Genomic DNA, 18,117 nt, shown 5'->3' with positions numbered 1-18,117 from the left:
GAAGACTGACAGCTGTCAGACAGGTTGCTCACGTCACATCTACGTCGTCAAGCTCAGTTTGAGTCTGCGCAGTTCGCCAGGCGATCAGGAAGTGAGTGCTTCAAATGGGCTTCACTTTTCTCCGGGGTCGCTGTGTCCATCTTATATACTGTCTATGGACGTGGACGGCTCGTATCGCCAGGAAGCACTTGTCTGCCGATAAGAATAAAAGTCTTAACAGCATCTGAAGCCGGCGAGAACGAATACCACCTTGGTGATTGATTAACATTACCTCTGCCCCGTTGTCCATTTGAATGAGAACATGGCGTTCCTTCAAGAATGTAAAGAAGTGTTGCAAAGCTAAAGATACTGCCTTCAGTTCAAGGAAGTTGATGTGCCACTTCGACTGCGCACAGTGCCGTAAGCCAGACGAAATTTTCTTCTAGAAACAAACTTTGTTGTATTATTTTCATGTTATCACTGTGAAGCTGCTTTGATACAATCTGTATAGTAAAAAGCGCTATATAAATAAAGGTGACGACTTGACTTCCCAGCCAATTACTTTTATTCTGTCCACTCTGCCCACGGAAAGCCCTCGCTCGTACATGGTCCTGTCGAGCCAAGGGGGTTAAAGTGCGCATACAGGAGTAGCATACGCAGGGCGTGACACCGGCTTTTAGCCTAAGCTAAAGCTTCCTCATATGCAAAAGTCCCAGCCGGCACACGACCGCTGCCGCATCAGTCTCAGTAACCTCTGAAAACTCTTCAGAGAAACTGATCTCCTGGCCTGAATATGGCGAGGGCTCTGAGCATGGACTGCACACACACCTGAGACAGGCAGTTCGCATTACACATGAATCTAGGTTTAGCCCCAAGAACGCAATGCTCTGCCAAGGTTGAAGTACGCTCTTCTTCACGTTTATAGACAGCCTCAGAGATTGTAAGTGGTCCAGAAGCTGATGCTTGTGGCTTTTCAACACATCCTGATACTGGGCATGATAAGCCAGAAATCTTCTAGATAATTTAGAACGCAAATTCCACTTAGTAAAGGTACTCGGAGCTAGGGCCAGTCCGAAAGGGAGGACTTTGAACTGATACACAGCGTCCTCGAACGCAAATCTCAAAAAGCTTCTGTGACAAGAGGCTACTTGGATATGAGAATAATCGTCTTTTAAATTCACTGACACTAACCAGTCCCCAGGTTGAATGTGCTCATGGATCTGCTGCAAGGTAATAATTTTAAACAAGCTTTTCGCCAGTGCGCGATTCAGTGGTCTGAAATGGTAGCCACATACACCTTGAAAGTAGATGTACGCCCTTTATCCAGACAGTTTTGTAAAAATGATAAAATGACAAGACACAGCACAGCTCACCGGGTCTTCATTTTTCTTCCTACACAAAGACCTTCCACTTTAAAGCATAGAGGCGGCTGGGAGGAGGCATTGGTCAGCGACAAGAACTGTGCGTTCACCTCTGAGGCGAATACATCAATCTCCGCCTCCCAGAAAAGGCTCCAAATCAGTTGGATTGTCTGAGAAGGCAGACTCCACTCTCTGCGGACTGCTCCGCATGTCTGCAACGCAGTTCAGACGACGGGACGTGGACAAGGGGGTAATCCATCCGCCGGAAACTGAAGCCTCCCCGGGAGCCGCCATTGTAGCAGAACTTCACCTGCTGTTAGCACGCCATTGACTCCCATTCATTTTGGCGTCACTTTGACAGCGAATAACTTTACATCTGAGGCGTCCAAATACTCCATTTGTCCATTATTTATTTTAAAAAAAACACGACAATGTATAAAAGGCTCCATTACCTTGTATCTTACGTTATGGCCTCGTAGAAGCCATTTTTGTAAAAAATAGGCTAACGATTGCGTCATAACCACGCGACTCTCTGTCGCACAGTCGAGAAATTACCGTATAGACCGGCGGAGAAGCTCGCAAGCAATCGGGGGGACGTGGAGGCATAAAGTCCGATAAAGTCAAGGGAGAAGCCCATAGAGAGTCATAAAGTTGCTCCTGCTGCTAGCTCATGGACAGCTAATGCTCACGCTCTCCGTCTCGGCGAGATTCGGAAGAGAATGATTCAGATTTCTCTCGGCTCAGCTACTAGGAGACTCACGTCACATCTACGTCGTCAAGCTCAGTTTGAGTCTGCGCAGTTCGCCTGGCGATCAGGAAGTGAGTGCTTCGAAAGGGAGGACTTTGAACTGATACACAGCGTCCTCGAACTCAAATCTCAAAAAGCTTCTGTGACGAGGCTATTTGGATATGAGAATAATCGTCTTTTAAATTCACTGACACTAACCAGTCCCCAGGTTGAATGTGCTCATGGATCTGCTGCAAGGTAATCATTTTAAACAAGCTTTTCGCCAGTGCCTGATTCAGTGGTCTCAGATCCAAAATGGGCCGGAGAATCTCCATCCATTTTGGAGAATAGAAAGTAGTGGCTTTATAGACCGCCTTCCCTGTGCTCTGGTGGCACTACCTCTATCGCCTGATTCGCCAGGAGAGACTGAATCTCTGCTCGCAAAATAGACGCATGCCGATCTGGCACCACTGACTGCATCATGCCACAGAAGAGGGGGTCTGCGTACAAAACTGAAGAGTATAGCTGTTCGCAATTGTACTTATTACCCACTCCGACACCACCGGAAAATACCCCTTTTTCTGAGATGTTTGCTTTTATTGTTATTGCGAACTTTATTACAAACCATTATTTAACCCCCCACTCGTGTCGCCTGCAATCAGCAAGGGATGGGTGCAACACAGCAAGATGAACTCTTTTGCTCTGTGATCATCCTCCGCTTCGATGGGAAAAAGCGCAGGAATGAGGTTGGAGCTCAGTCGTAGGGTTTGATTGGTGGGGTTCCTGCCTCCTCTGCTGCCTGAAGTATCTGGACTTGGGCTTCACGGCAGGCTCCGGGTCCTTCTTCGACCCTGAAGAAGATGCAGCATGTGGTCTGTCTCGCCGCTAAGATGAGACGAGCGCTGCGCTGAGAAAGATCTGGAACGCAGTGGAGGAGCTGAAGCCCGCTTAGGCACAAAGTGGCTCAGCTCAGCTCCTTAGATTGCTTCTGCGCCTCAAAAAACGTTTCTGAGAAAGATCCCACAGCATCGCCAAAGAGACTATGGGGGCTTATGGGCACGTCCAACAGCAGTGCCTTCTCTGAATCTTGCATGTCTATCAGCATTAGTCTCCCTGAGCACCAGGTCCAAGCGCAACTTCCTGAAGGACTCAGAATCCGGACCACGTTAATCTAAAGCCTGCAGCATCTTGGCTTGAAAAACCTGGAGCACTACCATTGTGTGAATGGCCGATGTTGCGTGGTCGACTGCCATACACACGCTGTCAGCGATATGGGCGATAGTACGGCACGGATTTGAGGGAAGCGATGGTGTAGATTTCCACCCATGTGCAGCCAGGCAGAGATGCATTGTTGTAAGAAAAATATCTATATTTACAACTTAATAAAATGTAATCACTGGCTTCCGGTAACGTCCGTACTTGAGCGAGTCTAGTTCTGATGCATGATGACGTATTGATGAACATGGAAGCACAGAAGAAAGAGCGAAAGAAAACACCAGTTATGAATTAGAAATATAAAACAAAGAATTTTAAAAGAGAAATGTCAGAGATTTCGATATGTGAGAAGAGGATCTTGAGTTTGTTGCTCAGCTCTATTTGTTTGAACCACGAGAGGCGTTTACTCTCACTTAAGCTTACTCTACATCCTACTTCATATGTTGGGTCAGAGGTCACTCTTCCGCCGGAACACGACTCGCGTACGGCTGTCACAGGAAGCCAATTTATAACGTTTTAAATATTTATATTTTTCTTACAAAAATGCAAACATTTTGTGTGCATTCACTCATTAATGAGAAGTTACTGATCAGTGATCAGATACAATATGGTTTTAGTTGAAAAATATTAAGTTACATCTGTTTTATAAAAAGTTCCACCGGATCCAAACAGTCCCAGGAATGCAATGTTTTTTAATGCATTGCAAGGGTTAAATATATACAAACTTGCACATATTACCAAATACACATATTTTATCCAAATAAAGCATACAATATATACTTCTGCTTGAAAATTTACATTTCTTCCATATTAGGTTCCTTCTGAAAAAATGGAGATTTACCATCTCACTGTAAAGTTTCCTTTGCAGGTTTGTTACTTTGGTTTCCACTACTCCTCTTCTTCCCCATGTTTAGGTCTGTTTGGTGGGTCAGTTGTAACTACAGGTGAAACTCGAAAAATTAGAATATCGTGCAAAAAGTTCATTTATTTCAGTAATTCAACTTAAAAGGTGAAACTAATATATTATATAGGCTCCTTACATGCAAAGTGAGAAATGGAAATAACATGCAAATTAATTACTTAAAAATCATACAATGTGATTTTCTGGATTTTTGGATGTTTTAGATTACGTCTCTCACAGTTGAGGAGTACCTAGGATAAAAATTACGGACCTCTACATGCTTTGTAAGTGGGAAAACCTGCAAAATCGGCAGTGTATCAAATACTTGTTCTCCCCACTGTAATGTAAATGTATTTGGACTCTGCCTGTTTTACCAGCTATACTGTGCCTCTCAGAATCAGATCATCGTTAAACCATGCTGGCTAAAAAGCTTTTTGATAAACCAAAACACATTTTAAGCTGAGCATGGCAAAAAGGATGTGAAGCTATATCTTCAAGCTAAAAATATGAAGATATGAATTATGAGAGATAGCCAATTCCCTTTTAAATTCTTAATAGTTTGGCCTAAAATCACAAGACTTCTTTTTATGACCAAATACTACATTTGTGCCCTCAACATGTGTGGAAAAGACATAAAAAAAACATTTGACTTTTAACGGTAAACTATTTATTTGGAATAATTTATTTAAAGGCTATACAACTATAAAAATGGCACTTCAGGACATAATATGCAAAATAACTACACTTATTTGCATATTAGACTGGAATACAATACATGGGCCACTCCAGTGATAAGATTGTGATTGGCAAATTCTAGGATGAGCAATAAAATTGGGTATTCGCTGTGTCGTTTCCAGTGTTCTGCCTCGTCACTCAGACCCATCCAGTGTGCAAGAAGATTTCGCATTGCCTCTGGGAAAAGTTCAGTTGCCAGCTCCTCTGGAGGTGGCAAGTTCGTAATGTGCTCAATGTGTTGTGTCTTAAAACCTTCAACCCGGTGGCTAATGGTGCCGTTGGCTGCATTAAACTGCTGGCCAAGCCAACCTGCCACAGCCTTTAAAAGACTGCTTGAGTAGACGGAGTAGCTCTTAAAATGAGTGTGAAACAGTGCCATCACGGTATCCGTCAGTCTTTCCTCTTCAATCATCCCGGTAAGAGAGTATTCAACATAGTCCAAGACCTTTGCGGTAGTGTTTAATTGTTCTGCTTCCATATTTGTGAGTAACTTCAGTTTTTCCGCTAGGCTGTGAAGTTTATCAGCAAGTAAACGACACTGGCTTAAGTTCGTTTGCTCTGTTAATGAACAGTAGTCATGATCTGTAGATGATGAAATGTCTGACTGAACTGTGGTTATTGGAAAGATGTTCATTTCCCCTCCGTCAGAGTGTTGATGGCTTTGGTATGATGGAGATGTTTTATTATTTGCCAAAATTGTTTGTGCCTCTTGATCATTTTGGGGTTGAACATCCTGGGCACCCAGATGATAGGTCGTGTTTAAGTTGTTGTCATTTATTCGAGATTTCCATAGATCCTTACGAGGAAAATGAATAAAAAACAAACAAGACTTATTAGAAATCGTGAAAGATACGAAGACATACAATATAATGATAAACTCAAATTACCTGAAATGACTCCATAATTGAGAGCTGGTCTTGTTTGCCATATAGTTCAAATGCCACTCGAAAAACTCCTTGAACACTATAAAACCACAGACTGTTGTTGGAAAAAGGAAGTCGTAGGCCTTGGAATCTGAAGTCTAGAGAGCAATGAGGTAAATATTATCTTTTAATAGTTCATGAAAATTAACTATTATCATCCAAAAGCCAAAAAAAAAGATCATCACATACCTGCTGAGAAAACCAGTTTAGTTGCCAATCCTCGTTTAGCATATTTCGCATGGTATCTGGGTTGGTTTTCACTGCGAACGTCTGTGTCTGAGAACAGATCAGCTCCAAGAAAGAGAGGGATCATCTGATCCTAAAAAAATCGACAAATGAATGTATAAACAAAATGTAATTCATTTGAGGAACCATACAAATAGTACATAGATTACTAAATTAAATAGCTTCTTTCTTTTTTTAGGTATCATCAGGTCCTACAAAAATGTTTTACAGCTAAAAGTACTTTTCAGGTATCTATACTTTCTTTATTAAAAATTGAGTGCAAAAAACTTTAAACTGATATGAATTAAAGTGTATTTAATTTATCAATAATCAAGAGAAGGGGGAATGCTCACTGGAAAATTGAGAAGCCATAGTGGAAACCCGGCTGAAAAAAACATCTAAAAACAACCCAAGCTGGCTGACTGGTTTAAGTTGGTCTTCCAGTCTGGTCACGTCTGGTTTTAGGAGTGTTCGCAGTTCGGCCACTTCTTAGACCAGACTTCGGTAGACCAGCTGACCAACCATATAAAACCAGCTGAACACCAGCTTGACCTAGTTATGTCTAATTTAAACCAGTTAAGACCAGCATAGACTGGTTTTGGCTTTTTATTTTTTTCAGAAGGGGAACGCACCGCTTTACTATGATGCAGTTGTTTCCATGCAGTAAAAAAAAATGTTAAAATCTGCCTTGGCTGGTCTTAGCAGTTTTCAAGCTGGTGTTCAGCTGGTGTCCCAGTCCAATCAGCAAGCCAAAAAGTGGCCAGAACCCCTCTAAAACTAGCCTACTAAATCAGAGATGACCAAGCTTAGGCTGCTATCAGCAGTTTTTCCAGCAGGGTATTTATGTATGTACAAAAATCAACATTAATATGTTACTTTTGTTAGTGGTACACTTACCTCATTTGTGCTTCGTTTAGTAACGTTAAAGGAGTTATTGTTTGTAAGATACAAGAATCGTATCCTCCTTTTCCCACTCTCCCAATATGACATATTGATGAGAGAAACTCCTCCAGATGTCATGATGATTTACAGACAGGAAAAATTTTAAATAGGGAAGAAATTAATAGTTTTATTGCAAACGCCCTGACATGTCAGCTATAATCTTTAACGTGGTTACAGAAGAGCATTGTAAAAACGCACTCTAACTTAGGAACGGTCATATAGCCTGTTTATACTTTAGTATGAAGTATTTCCCAAAACGCCGTGTTGTTTCTACAGTTGAGTGTATATTTACTTCCTGATTCTGGTCTCTAGCCAATCAGCAGTCAGGCGTCAGCGCGTTGTAGGATTTGCCCTTCGAACCGGACGCGCTTTGTGATCATCAAACATGGCGGCGGTGGATTTTGGAGATGCAGAATTGTTCGAGCAATTCGAAGAAAAAGCGCCAACGCACATTCGTATGATAGATGAAGGTGATGAGGAAGAGGGTGAGAGTTCAGAGCGACTCCGAGGGCTTCGGCAGACATTAGAAGTGTGCGAAGAAACAGTAGAGCGTCTGAAGGCAGAGAATATCCTTATAGTGTTTCATCCAGTGAGCGTGCTTGCCTTTCGTTTTCGGCTGAAATATATTTGACTGCTTAACTGCTTTTTTTGCGTGTTGAATATTGCTGTATCACTGGATATAGCTTTATCTATTATTGCACTTTCGATTGTGTTCAACAGACGTTAAAAGGCAATGTCTGATGTTTGTGTAGATCAGTTATGTTTAGTTCAGTTACGATGAAAGTATGATTAAAGGGATAGTTCACCCAAAAAAATTTAAATTCTGTCAATAATTACAAACCCGTGAGACTTTCGTTCATTTTCAGTACACAAATTAGGATATTTTTTAATGAAATCTGAGAGCTTTCTGTCCCTCCCTCCATTGACAGTTAAGTTACGTAACGTTAACTACCACTTTCAAGCCCCAGAAAGGTAGTAAGACATTAAAGTAATCCATGCGACTCCAGTGGTTCAACCTCAATTTTATGAAGCGACGCAAGTGCGCAAAAAAACATAATTTACACAATTATTTACAAAATATGAATCTCCAACATGCCCTCACCTAACAAGGTCCGCTCTCGTGTCAACGACACACACTGAGTGCTGCTCTAGTGAAAGCGAGATGTGTAAACAAAGGTGTAATTTATGGCTTCATAACATTTAGATTAAACCACTGGAATCATATGGATTACTTTAATGATGTCTTTACGAGCTTTCTGTGGCTTGAAAGTGGTAGTTGAGTAGCTGTCAATGGAGGGACAGAAAGCTCTCACATTTTATATTTAAGTCTTATATTTGAAAAGAGGATGAGAAATTAATGACAGAATTTTCTTTTTGAGTGAACTATCCCATTAAGTTTGCAGGACAGCAGATCTTTTTTTTTTGTTTGTTTGTTTTTTGTTTTTATGGTCGATAATTAACATAACTGCTATTTTGAATGTTTTTTTTTGGTTAGAAAAAGCATACTGAAACTCCTAAATTTACAATTGCACATGCTGCATGTGACATCAAACATCAAGACTGAAAATGCACAGAGAAAAAAGAAGATTGAATGTTTAGTACTTAGAAACTTTTTCTGTCATATGGATATTTAAAAAAATATTCAGTAGTTTCTGTAATACAGCCGCTGGAACAGAAAAATGGTTCACTGGAATAAATATGCTCTCTAATCTCAATATTAGCCTCATCAAACAGATGAAAAATGCTAATACTGATCAATAGTAGTTAATACCTATATATGGTGTCTTTTTGTCCACTGCTTGTTGTCTGTCTTTATATTGAGTGTTGAATTTTGTACCTTAATGATGATCCACATGAGGAGCTGAAGAGAAAATTGAACATATTAAGTCGTCCCACGTGAGTTAACAATAATTATTTACACTATTTCAATATACAGTTAAACAGGGCATTTGCAGTTATTGATTTGATTCAATGGTCATTTTTATGGCAGGGGTATAAAAATAGCAGATTCCAAAACCGATGGCCCACTTTGTCAGGTTAATTATGGAAACAGCATCATTTCCAAGTAGGTATTTTCCACATCATCCTTGATTATAATGTTTAAACGTTTTCAAAAAATGTAGCTTTGTTTAGAGATGCTTTTTGTGTGTGTGTTTAGGCAGTGTCGGAAAGACATCGAAGACTTCATCTACTGTCTTGTCGAGAAACGCCTTCATGAGTGTAACAACGATCCGGAAGGCTCTGCGCTTCATGTCAACCCACATGTATACATCTTTAATATCACTGGACACGTTATTTGATATAATAGTCTCCATCAGTAATCACAAATTCTGTTTTTTCCTTGTTTGTAGCATTCAAGTTTCGTCATGGAGGAGAGCTATAAAGCGAAGACTTCCAGTGACTCCCAACTTATAAAAAATGCTTTCAGTGTGAGTGACACAGCAGCACACATTATTCATATTCAATTATCCGTCTATTGAAACCGCTACTAATCAAACTGGTTTTTGGTTTGTAGATAATTGGGAGTGTTTTATACTTCACCAACTTCTGTGTTGATAAACTTGGCCAGCCGCTGCTGAATGAAAACCCCCAACTGACTGATGGATGGGAAGTTCCCAAGTATCCTAAAAGCTTATAGCCAGCTTATATACTTACTGTGCTTTTCATAATCTAGATAACTCTATTTTACACATCTATGCACATCACTGCTCCTGAATCATTTTTTGCAAAGATACCAGCAGGTCTTTGGCCAGATCATTGCCCTCGAGGGCCAAGAGGTGCAGGTAAAGGAGAAAAGGTATGGAAAGAGTTTACAAGCTTTTGGATATTGATATTTTGATGGTATTGCAAGACTGATGCTTGCTGTGCAAATCAGTATTGTTTCACGATTGCTTGTGTTGTCTTTCCAGACCTAGACCATGCTGTTTTAACTGCTGTTCTGAGGACCATCAACTCCGAGACTGTCCCAAGGTGTTTTTTTCTTCAATTATTGACTATATATATGTATAGATTAAAATTCACTGTTGCATTGTTTTATTTTGAAATCGACATATGCTTATAAATCAAACTTTGAGCCTTTGAAACCTTTTAACCTTTTTTTATATTTACTGCTTAAGCCCAAAGATATGGCTCGTATCAATGAAAAAAGAAAGGAGTTTTCACAGAACAGCACTCCGGGCAACCAGCGCTACCATGCAGAAGAGGTCGAGGAGCGCTTTGCGAAGTACAAGCCTGGAATAATGAGGTCAGTCATCTTATGTAGTGCCAATTTTTATTGTTTAGTAATTTTTTAGTTTTCAAATAAGGCAAACACTTAAAGTCCCCCTTCAGTCATATATGTATCATTGTTGTTCTACATTACAGAGAAATGCTGAACAATAATGAGCCTTTAAAATATAAATTAAGCGCACTAGCACAAGTAATGATTGTGAATGTCAGAAAAAAAAAACATTTTAATAATTTATAGTGTTTTCTCGTCTGCAAAGATGTTGATGACTGACTCTCGTCTCCACAGGATAATGGATACGCTAATAGAGAGAAATGCATGTTAAGTTGTAAGCGCTGTACTGATTTAACTTCCACACAAACTTGGTTATGTGCCTGATAATAGCGCATAACTAGGTTAACTATAGAGCGAGCGGTCATGTAAAGTGGCAAACGTTGGGCTACTTGTATGTTCCAAATGATCAGCCATGTTTGAGGTTAATGAATGATTTCGTTTGGATTTCCTACCCGACATAATGACAATGTGGACCAGCCGTGTTAACGATCTCTCCGTCACGGACTGTGTGACTTTCCACTTCCTGTGGAGGTTATTTTTGTGACTGACTAATTAAAATTTGATCGATTAAGCCTCTTCTCGTCAACTAACGTTTCGTTGAATATTAGGGGACTGCTCTAATAAAGAGTATGGAAAACTATCATTACTAATAAGGTAATCTAAGATCAAAACATCATAAAAACATTTAAAAAAGGTATGAAGCGATTCTCAGATAGTTTAATAAGCTTCCAGAAGTTCCCAAATAAATCTAGTTTGTCATTGATAAATCGCTGTAGGCTATCTTTATATATATATATATATATATATAATGTTCATCAACTCGCATCAAATGTTGGAAGCATGTCTAGTTTCCACCTCTGGAGAATCCATGATTTTGCTAGAAGCGTACATGAAGAGATAGACGGGCATTAACCCTCAAATTGGCCAACAAAAGATCGGGATGAATTTCCATTTTATAAATATTTAAATTTATACTATATACTATAATTATTTTGAAACACACATAAAGATATTTTTCAATGCTAGCCTACATCTAAGTTTGTCTTACCAACGTTACCTGTCTACTTTTAACTGCATCACAAATCTGATAATTTTGTAGCCGCTTTAAATTTGTATAATATATATTTTCTAATTTACTGAATAGGTTAATAAATATTGCATGTAAAATTATAGACCTGTACATACAGATGACTCCAGTACTGATAACATAACAAATGCATTTTGTCTTTCCACCCACATTTCTTTCCCCAAATATTTTAAATTGGGAGGATTCGACCTGGTTTCACAGACAGATCTTAGATTAGGCCTTAGTTCAATTAAGGCATTTATGTAGCTTTTATAAACGTGCCTTAGAAAAAGAAACCTTACTGGTGTGCATCTTGAGACAAACAATGGCACTGCCATATTTTAAGATATATCAGTGCAAGTTGCTTTCAGTCAGAACAGCTCAAACATGCGGTTTAGTCTGGGACTAGGTCCGTGAAAGGTCATGTTTCGGAAAGTCGATTCAGCTGATATGCAGTTTATATTGTCTTTGTGTAGTGAAGACCTCCTTGATGCTCTTGGGATCACTGTAAACACCCTTCCTCCATTCATCTACCGCATGAGGGAGCTCGGCTACCCGCCTGGCTGGTTAAAAGAGGCAGAAATGGAAAACTCGGGTCTGATTCTCTATGATGGTAAGACTGACTTTGGTATTTTATTATGGCCTGAATTAGCAATAAATCCCTTAGGTTAAGAAACCCCATGATTGTAAGTATATTATTACTAAGGGTTTTCATATTGAGGGGTTTGTTGCAGCTGACCACAGAACTGCAAGACCTTCACCTAAGCGTGATCAAGAAGGATAGTTTGTTTTAAATGCAACTATTCTGCCATTGACTCATTCACTTTTCTTTGCAAGGATCAAATGATGAGGATGAAAATAACTCCAGCCAAAAGACCTCTTATGATGTCTCCAAGCTGGTTGACTTTCCTGGCTTCAATGTCTCTACGCCACCCAACATAAGAGATGTAAGTGTGCAGATACTCCAATTGGACACGAGACAAACAAAGAAATGCTTGTGTTTCCACATCATGATACAACTTGGTATGGTGAAACTTTAGCTACAGACAAAACGATGATGAGGTAACATCTACTACTGATAATCTCTTCAGGAAATGTAGAACATCTTGGGTGCGTCTCAATTAGGGGTGGGCGATATGGCAAAAATATCATATCACGATTTTTTTCAGGAAAATCACGATTCACGATTTTATCACGATTCCTTTTCATGTTGGTTTTACTATTTTGCAAGTGACTGAGCATCACAGCCAAACTAATGTCCCTATTTTATAAACAAAGCCTTAGGTAACAAAATATAAAATAAAAAAGAATGGCAGACATTTAGGCCAAAGTGGCGAAGATAAAAAATATTTGTCATTGTCTTTGTTATTAAAAATTAAGAACAAAGATACACAGACACAACTTAATATACAAATTAAATAGGCTAAACAGTGCTTTATTTTTTTAGCTACAGGTGTATTTAACACCATTGAAGAAAGTAATTAAATGAACAAATATGAAAATAAAACACAACATCGACTTCACTGTATAAATTTTACATTGATTCTTATTAAAGCTACTATTAAAGTTCTCAGTCAAGAGTGAGTGAGATGCTCTTTGTATTTTGTTGTTTTATTAACAGGGATAGTTCTCCCAAAAATTTTAATTCTCTCAAGCCGCTTTAAACCCGAATAAGTCTCCCTCTTCTGTTGAAAATAAAAGTTATTTGGAAGAATGTGGGTAAACAAACAGTTGATGTACCCCAGTGTCATTCCTACTATGGTAATCAATGGGGACCAGCAACCGCCCGGTTAGCCACACTCCTCAAAATATCTTCTTTTGTGTTCAGCACAATAAATAAATTAATACAGGTTTGGAACTACATTAGAGAGTGAGTAAATAATGACAGAATTTTTATTTTTGGGTAACTGTCCCTTTAAGGACAAGCGGTTGCATATTTACTATTAGGGCTACTGTCACTTTAAGATCTGCGCGCAACGAGTCTACACGCATTTGACAAGCAGATTTTTTTCTTCATTTTTTCTATTGTTCTTTCACTTTAGACATAACCAACTTTGTTTATGTAAACCTTGTGTGTATTTGACAGTATTAGCGCAATGAGACTCGAAAGATAACTTAGCCCAGTAATCAGACGCTGTTAGACAGGCTTTTAGTGCATGTGCGCGTCGGGGTGTAACGTTATTGCGCTCAGAAAAGCGCCCGTTAGAACAGCGCATCACCAGCGAATGACATGTTTAACTGGCAAGGCTTTAAAGCACATGCAAATAATTATTTTTTATGAACTACAGTGTCCCGTTCCTTTGCATTGCATGTGGATATACGTCGCGCTGTACAGTATGTTGAGACGGAGGCGCCAGAAATGCAAACTGATAAAATGGACGATCCTACGATATTTCTTCAAAAGCAGATCGTGGAGACATTTTAATCGTCCACGATCAAAAATCGTAATATCGCACACCCCTAGTCTCAATCAGCGTTTAAATATTTATTTAAAAGTACATTGATAAATACATTGATTGTAACATATACCTGCAACCTTTCTGCTGTATAATAAATCTTAGAGAAATTGTTCATTACCTGTCTAGCAATGTATGTTTATGCCGAAATATAATACAGTAATGGTTTAAAAAAACGTCCGGAAAGGCAACATAGTGAGCATTGATGCTCCCTAGTTTTCACAGTGCATTGTGAGATTTATTTTAGGGAGCGAAGGTTTCAGTGCACAAGAAGGATTTTGGGATCGAGGCAGCTCTTAAAATGGACGACTCCCTGATTCCTGAACTAGGGAGCTGATTGAGACGCACCCTTATTCTACAAGCTGACAGTCTACAAATGTTGATTGCTGTTAATTCAAAAACCTGTTTTCTCCTCTATTTAGCCTGTTCTGTTGAATTCTAACAAACCCTTGTGTGTGTTTTCCCCAATATACAGGATTTCAGGTCTTTCGGGTCTATTCCAATGCAGCCTCAGCAATGGAAGCAAAATTTTGCTGCTTTTTTAAGCAGTAACTTTCCATCGGTAAAAACCTTTTTCGATATATTTAACGTTTTATTTCGATATTCAATATTTCCCAAGGAATTTATGATCTCTGTATGTGCACAGCAGGCCACCAGCTGCAGTAAGAGGCGTCATGAGTCTGAATCCACACTCCAGAAAACAAAGAAATTGAGATCTAATTCAGAGCAAACACACCAGGCATCGGATATGGAGATAGAGTCAGGTACACAGCTTCGATTTTGTTAAACACTGTTTTATTGAGTTGATTGGAATACATACTTGACATCTTTGCAGTGAAACTATTTACTACTAACTTTTTTTTTTTTTTTTTTAAATGTGTTACTTGTATAGTACAGTATGTAACTGTGATTTCAATTTTTTTTACAGAAACACCAAAATTAAAGTTTTTAGTGAGCCAAAAAGCTAGGCCAACAATAGATTAATAATCAATTAATCACATTTATTTAATAATCAACACTCAAGTGAAAATGGAGTTGTATATTAACTTTTTAATGATACTTGCTACTCTAATTCGTTGTTGAAATATAAACATTTAAAAGTGGCTGTAATAACATGTTTTTGTGGCAGATTATATATATATATTAAAAGAAAAATATTTTAGAATAAGTGGTAGAGATTCATTTTCGGTTTTGGATGAAATATTTTTGTAGGGCCATAATCAAGGACCATAGCGGTGACATTTCATTAGCGCTTCTCAGGTGGCATGTTTTAAAGGGATAGTTCACCCAAAAATTAAAATTTAAAAAGATTAAAAAGATTAAAATTCTGTCATTAATTACTCGTCCTCATGACGTTCCAAACCCGTAAAACTTTTGCTCATCTTCAGAATAAAAGCCTAAATTGAATCTGTTCACCATATAAAGCGATTGAGTCTCTTCAGAAAAGTTTGGACTGAACCGCTCAATTCATATGGATTAGTTTTACGATCTCTTTATGAACTTTTTATGATTTTTTGGGTGAATTATCCATTTAAATGTGTCTGGGTCTATTGTTGTGTCCTGAATATTTTTGGTTGCCGAAATGTCAGTGTCTCACAAAATAAAAACGTAATTATCGTGAAAGACATCATGATGATTTCGTTTTCATTCTTCTACAGATCATGACGCGCCTCAAATGAGATCTGATGGTTTCCAGTTCCACCCACCGCTCCCTCCTGGTTGTTCATCCTTGAGCGTTCCTCCACCTCTACCGCTGGGAACGCCTCCAAGCACACCTCCGGTCCCTAAGGGTACTCCACCAGCAACTCCACCTACAAGTGATTCTCCATCCACCCAAGGGAGGGGGATGACGGAGGGGGAAGAGTCAGAGGATGGGCTGACTCTGGAGGAACTGGAGGAGCAGCAAAGGCTTCTTTGGGCAGCCCTTGAAAAGGCAGATACTACGACCAACAGTGATTCTGAAGCTGGAGCTTCTGGGACCCCCGTCCCAAGTTCACCCAGTGTTGTCACTTCGCTAAAGCTTGACACAGAGGAAGAAGGTGAAAAGATGGAGGACTTGAGTCATGCTTATGAAATCCAGAGCACACCAACTTCACCCGGTGATCCAGTAACTAATTGCGAGGGTGAGATGGGAGATAAAACAACCTGTGATGTTCAGGAAAAACATTCAATCAATGAAAACGTGATTGATTTGAGTGATATTATCGTCCTGGATGAAATTTACGAGGAAAACGGTAATAATGACGCAACGAATGAAACTTCAGCCTCTCCACAGATCAGCACACAAGAGTCGAACGCTCAAGTGGCCGACGACACGGAGGAAACTTCCATAAATAAAGTAGCTTTCGTCCCGCACCGCAGCAGATTTGCTGAGGGAATAATTCCTTTTGAGGACACTCCTGAGTTTACAGAAGTTGCTGAAGCAACGGGGGTTTACCTCAAGATTCGAGATTTACTAAAAGGCTCTCCAAGAAATCAGGCAAAAAACAAGAAATGATTGAAGTCGTCTGTTTTTACTGCCCACCTGTGGACAATAAGCATTGTTTTTTTCTCTTACTACAGTCCTTTTGTAAGTAGTTTTACTTTGGTGCTTTGTATCTTTTTACTGCTATCGTGTGATTTTTAAAAACACAAAAAGGTTACATTTGATTTGTACCTGAATATTAACTGACTGTGGGTACTTGATTTGTGCGCGATTTATTTTTTATTGTTATTCTTCCTGTTCAGTTTTCTGTTATTTCAATTATTGCTACTACATCACATAGCATGCTCATTTGTATGCCCGCTATAGATTATCTGTGTAATTTATTGTGAATATCTTTCAGCTTCATTTTCTAAAGAATTCTCACTCAATTAAAAGTTTTTAACTCGAACTTGGTAGTAAAATTAAATCATTGCACTTGAATTTTTACAGTTATTTTATTAATGCAATTCTTTGCCTGATCTACATAATCTTAATTTTCTTTTTCTTTATACCTTGGGGTGTCTGAATACTTGATTCTGATTGGCTGCAAGGTGTGCGTTCAAACCATGTAATGCACCAGTAGGTCAGTTTGATCGCCGCTCTGTATTAATGCGCTGCTTTTGTTGAAGCCCGCCCACACACACACACACACACACACAGATGAGAGATCGCTCTGCCCAGACGATATGAGCACAGCTACATTTTATTTCTCGGCAGCGAGGCGGTAACATCGCTGTTTTTGAATTATTACACTTACCGCTTCATCGTTCGTTACTTCACACGCACAATCGTACACCTCTCTGTAATTCATTCAAATTAATGTTATAATTCACTCAAATAAATTTAGTCTTACCGCATAATTTTATCTCTGTGTCTGATTTGGAGCGTACGGAGCGCTAGATCTAGCGTTGTAGCTGACGAAAGTAAGTCATTTTAATTAACCGTTCCAGTCAAATTTTTTGCTGCTAACATCTAGGGTTGTCGCGTTACCACAAACATATCTTACGATACTATACCAGCTGAAATTTCAAGATACCAAGTAGGCTAGTATCATGATACATTGCAGTACTGTGGTAATTCATAATTAAAATGAACAAAATAGACATGTATTTGTATTAGACTAGACTATTATTTCATAAATGCATAGATGTAATTGAAAACTACTAAACTAGATTTTCCTCTGAATACTTTATTAATGAGAATGAATAACTGGCTATTGTATCGAATAAAGTCAGTGTTAACAAATTTGCATATGTTAGATTAATATTTTAATTAGAAATATGAAGTGTTGAGAAAAAAAAGAAATAATAGGCCTTCTTTTAAATTGAAAATTAGGTGGTGGCAAGCCACGTTTTGTTCGAAACCGCTGATTAGTTCAGGAATAAATGAAGTGACTGTTTTTATGAATGGCTCATTGACTCGCCCATATTGCTCAAAATCACAGATTCATTCAGAAATGAAACACCTGGGCTGCATCCGAAATGGCATACTTTCCAATTATATAGTAGGGGGTAAAAGTATGTGACAAAAGGAGTATGTCCGAATTCAAAGTACTCAAAAAAAAAAAAAAAAAAGAGTAGGCAAAAGTACCCAGATCACCTACTACTACCAGGGAGATTCTGAAGTGTGCATACGATGAACACTTTACTATACCATGAAGCCACGGAAGAGGATTTATGAATGGCAGTGAAGCAAATGGAAGGCCATGGAGAAATATATTTCTGATTCTCTAGCAGCCAAACTCATTCGCCCTTCCTCTTTCTCTTTGTGGGAAAGAAAGACGGTTCCCTGTGTCCTTGTATTGATTACTATGGTAAAGAATACCTACCCTTTGCCGTTGATG

General features: G+C 39.0%; 2 protein-coding genes across 5 annotated transcripts; one reads left to right on the top strand and one right to left on the bottom strand.

The window, feature by feature from the left end:
• Positions 1–4,254: 4,254 nt before the first annotated feature.
• Positions 4,255–7,561, bottom strand: LOC306995450 (uncharacterized protein). Of its 3 annotated transcripts, none has more exons than XM_079607060.1 (5): positions 7,301–7,561; positions 6,964–7,073; positions 6,031–6,160; positions 5,806–5,939; positions 4,255–5,714 (listed from the first exon to the last, which is right to left on the bottom strand). In XM_079607060.1, the coding sequence occupies exons 2-5, from the start codon at positions 7,054–7,056 to the stop codon at positions 4,929–4,931; spliced, it is 1,143 nt and encodes a 380-aa protein (XP_079463186.1). In that variant the 5' UTR covers positions 7,057–7,073; positions 7,301–7,561; the 3' UTR covers positions 4,255–4,928. The 3 variants fall into 3 exon arrangements, with proteins under 3 accessions (XP_079463186.1, XP_079463185.1, XP_079463184.1); XM_079607059.1 differs by having other exon boundaries at positions 7,242–7,301; XM_079607058.1 differs by lacking the exon at positions 7,301–7,561 and having other exon boundaries at positions 6,964–7,292.
• zcchc8 (zinc finger, CCHC domain containing 8) lies at positions 7,302–17,830 on the top strand. Of its 2 annotated transcripts, none has more exons than XM_079607056.1 (14): positions 7,302–7,576; positions 8,864–8,904; positions 8,999–9,073; positions 9,167–9,272; positions 9,360–9,437; positions 9,524–9,627; positions 9,740–9,805; positions 9,918–9,978; positions 10,125–10,252; positions 11,831–11,967; positions 12,192–12,301; positions 14,286–14,372; positions 14,457–14,574; positions 15,469–17,133. In XM_079607056.1, the coding sequence occupies exons 1-14, from the start codon at positions 7,394–7,396 to the stop codon at positions 16,305–16,307; spliced, it is 2,133 nt and encodes a 710-aa protein (XP_079463182.1). In that variant the 5' UTR covers positions 7,302–7,393; the 3' UTR covers positions 16,308–17,133. The 2 variants fall into 2 exon arrangements, with proteins under 2 accessions (XP_079463182.1, XP_079463183.1); XM_079607057.1 differs by having other exon boundaries at positions 7,303–7,576; positions 14,460–14,574; positions 15,469–17,830.
• The last annotated feature ends 287 nt before the right edge of the window (positions 17,831–18,117 follow it).

The sequence above is a fragment of the Phoxinus phoxinus genome, assembly GCF_949152265.1.
Source record: "Phoxinus phoxinus genome assembly, chromosome: 3".
Lineage (NCBI taxonomy): Eukaryota > Metazoa > Chordata > Actinopteri > Cypriniformes > Leuciscidae > Phoxinus > Phoxinus phoxinus.
The sequence above is the reverse complement of the archived record's forward strand: the minus strand, read 5'-3'. Positions and strand labels throughout refer to the sequence as shown.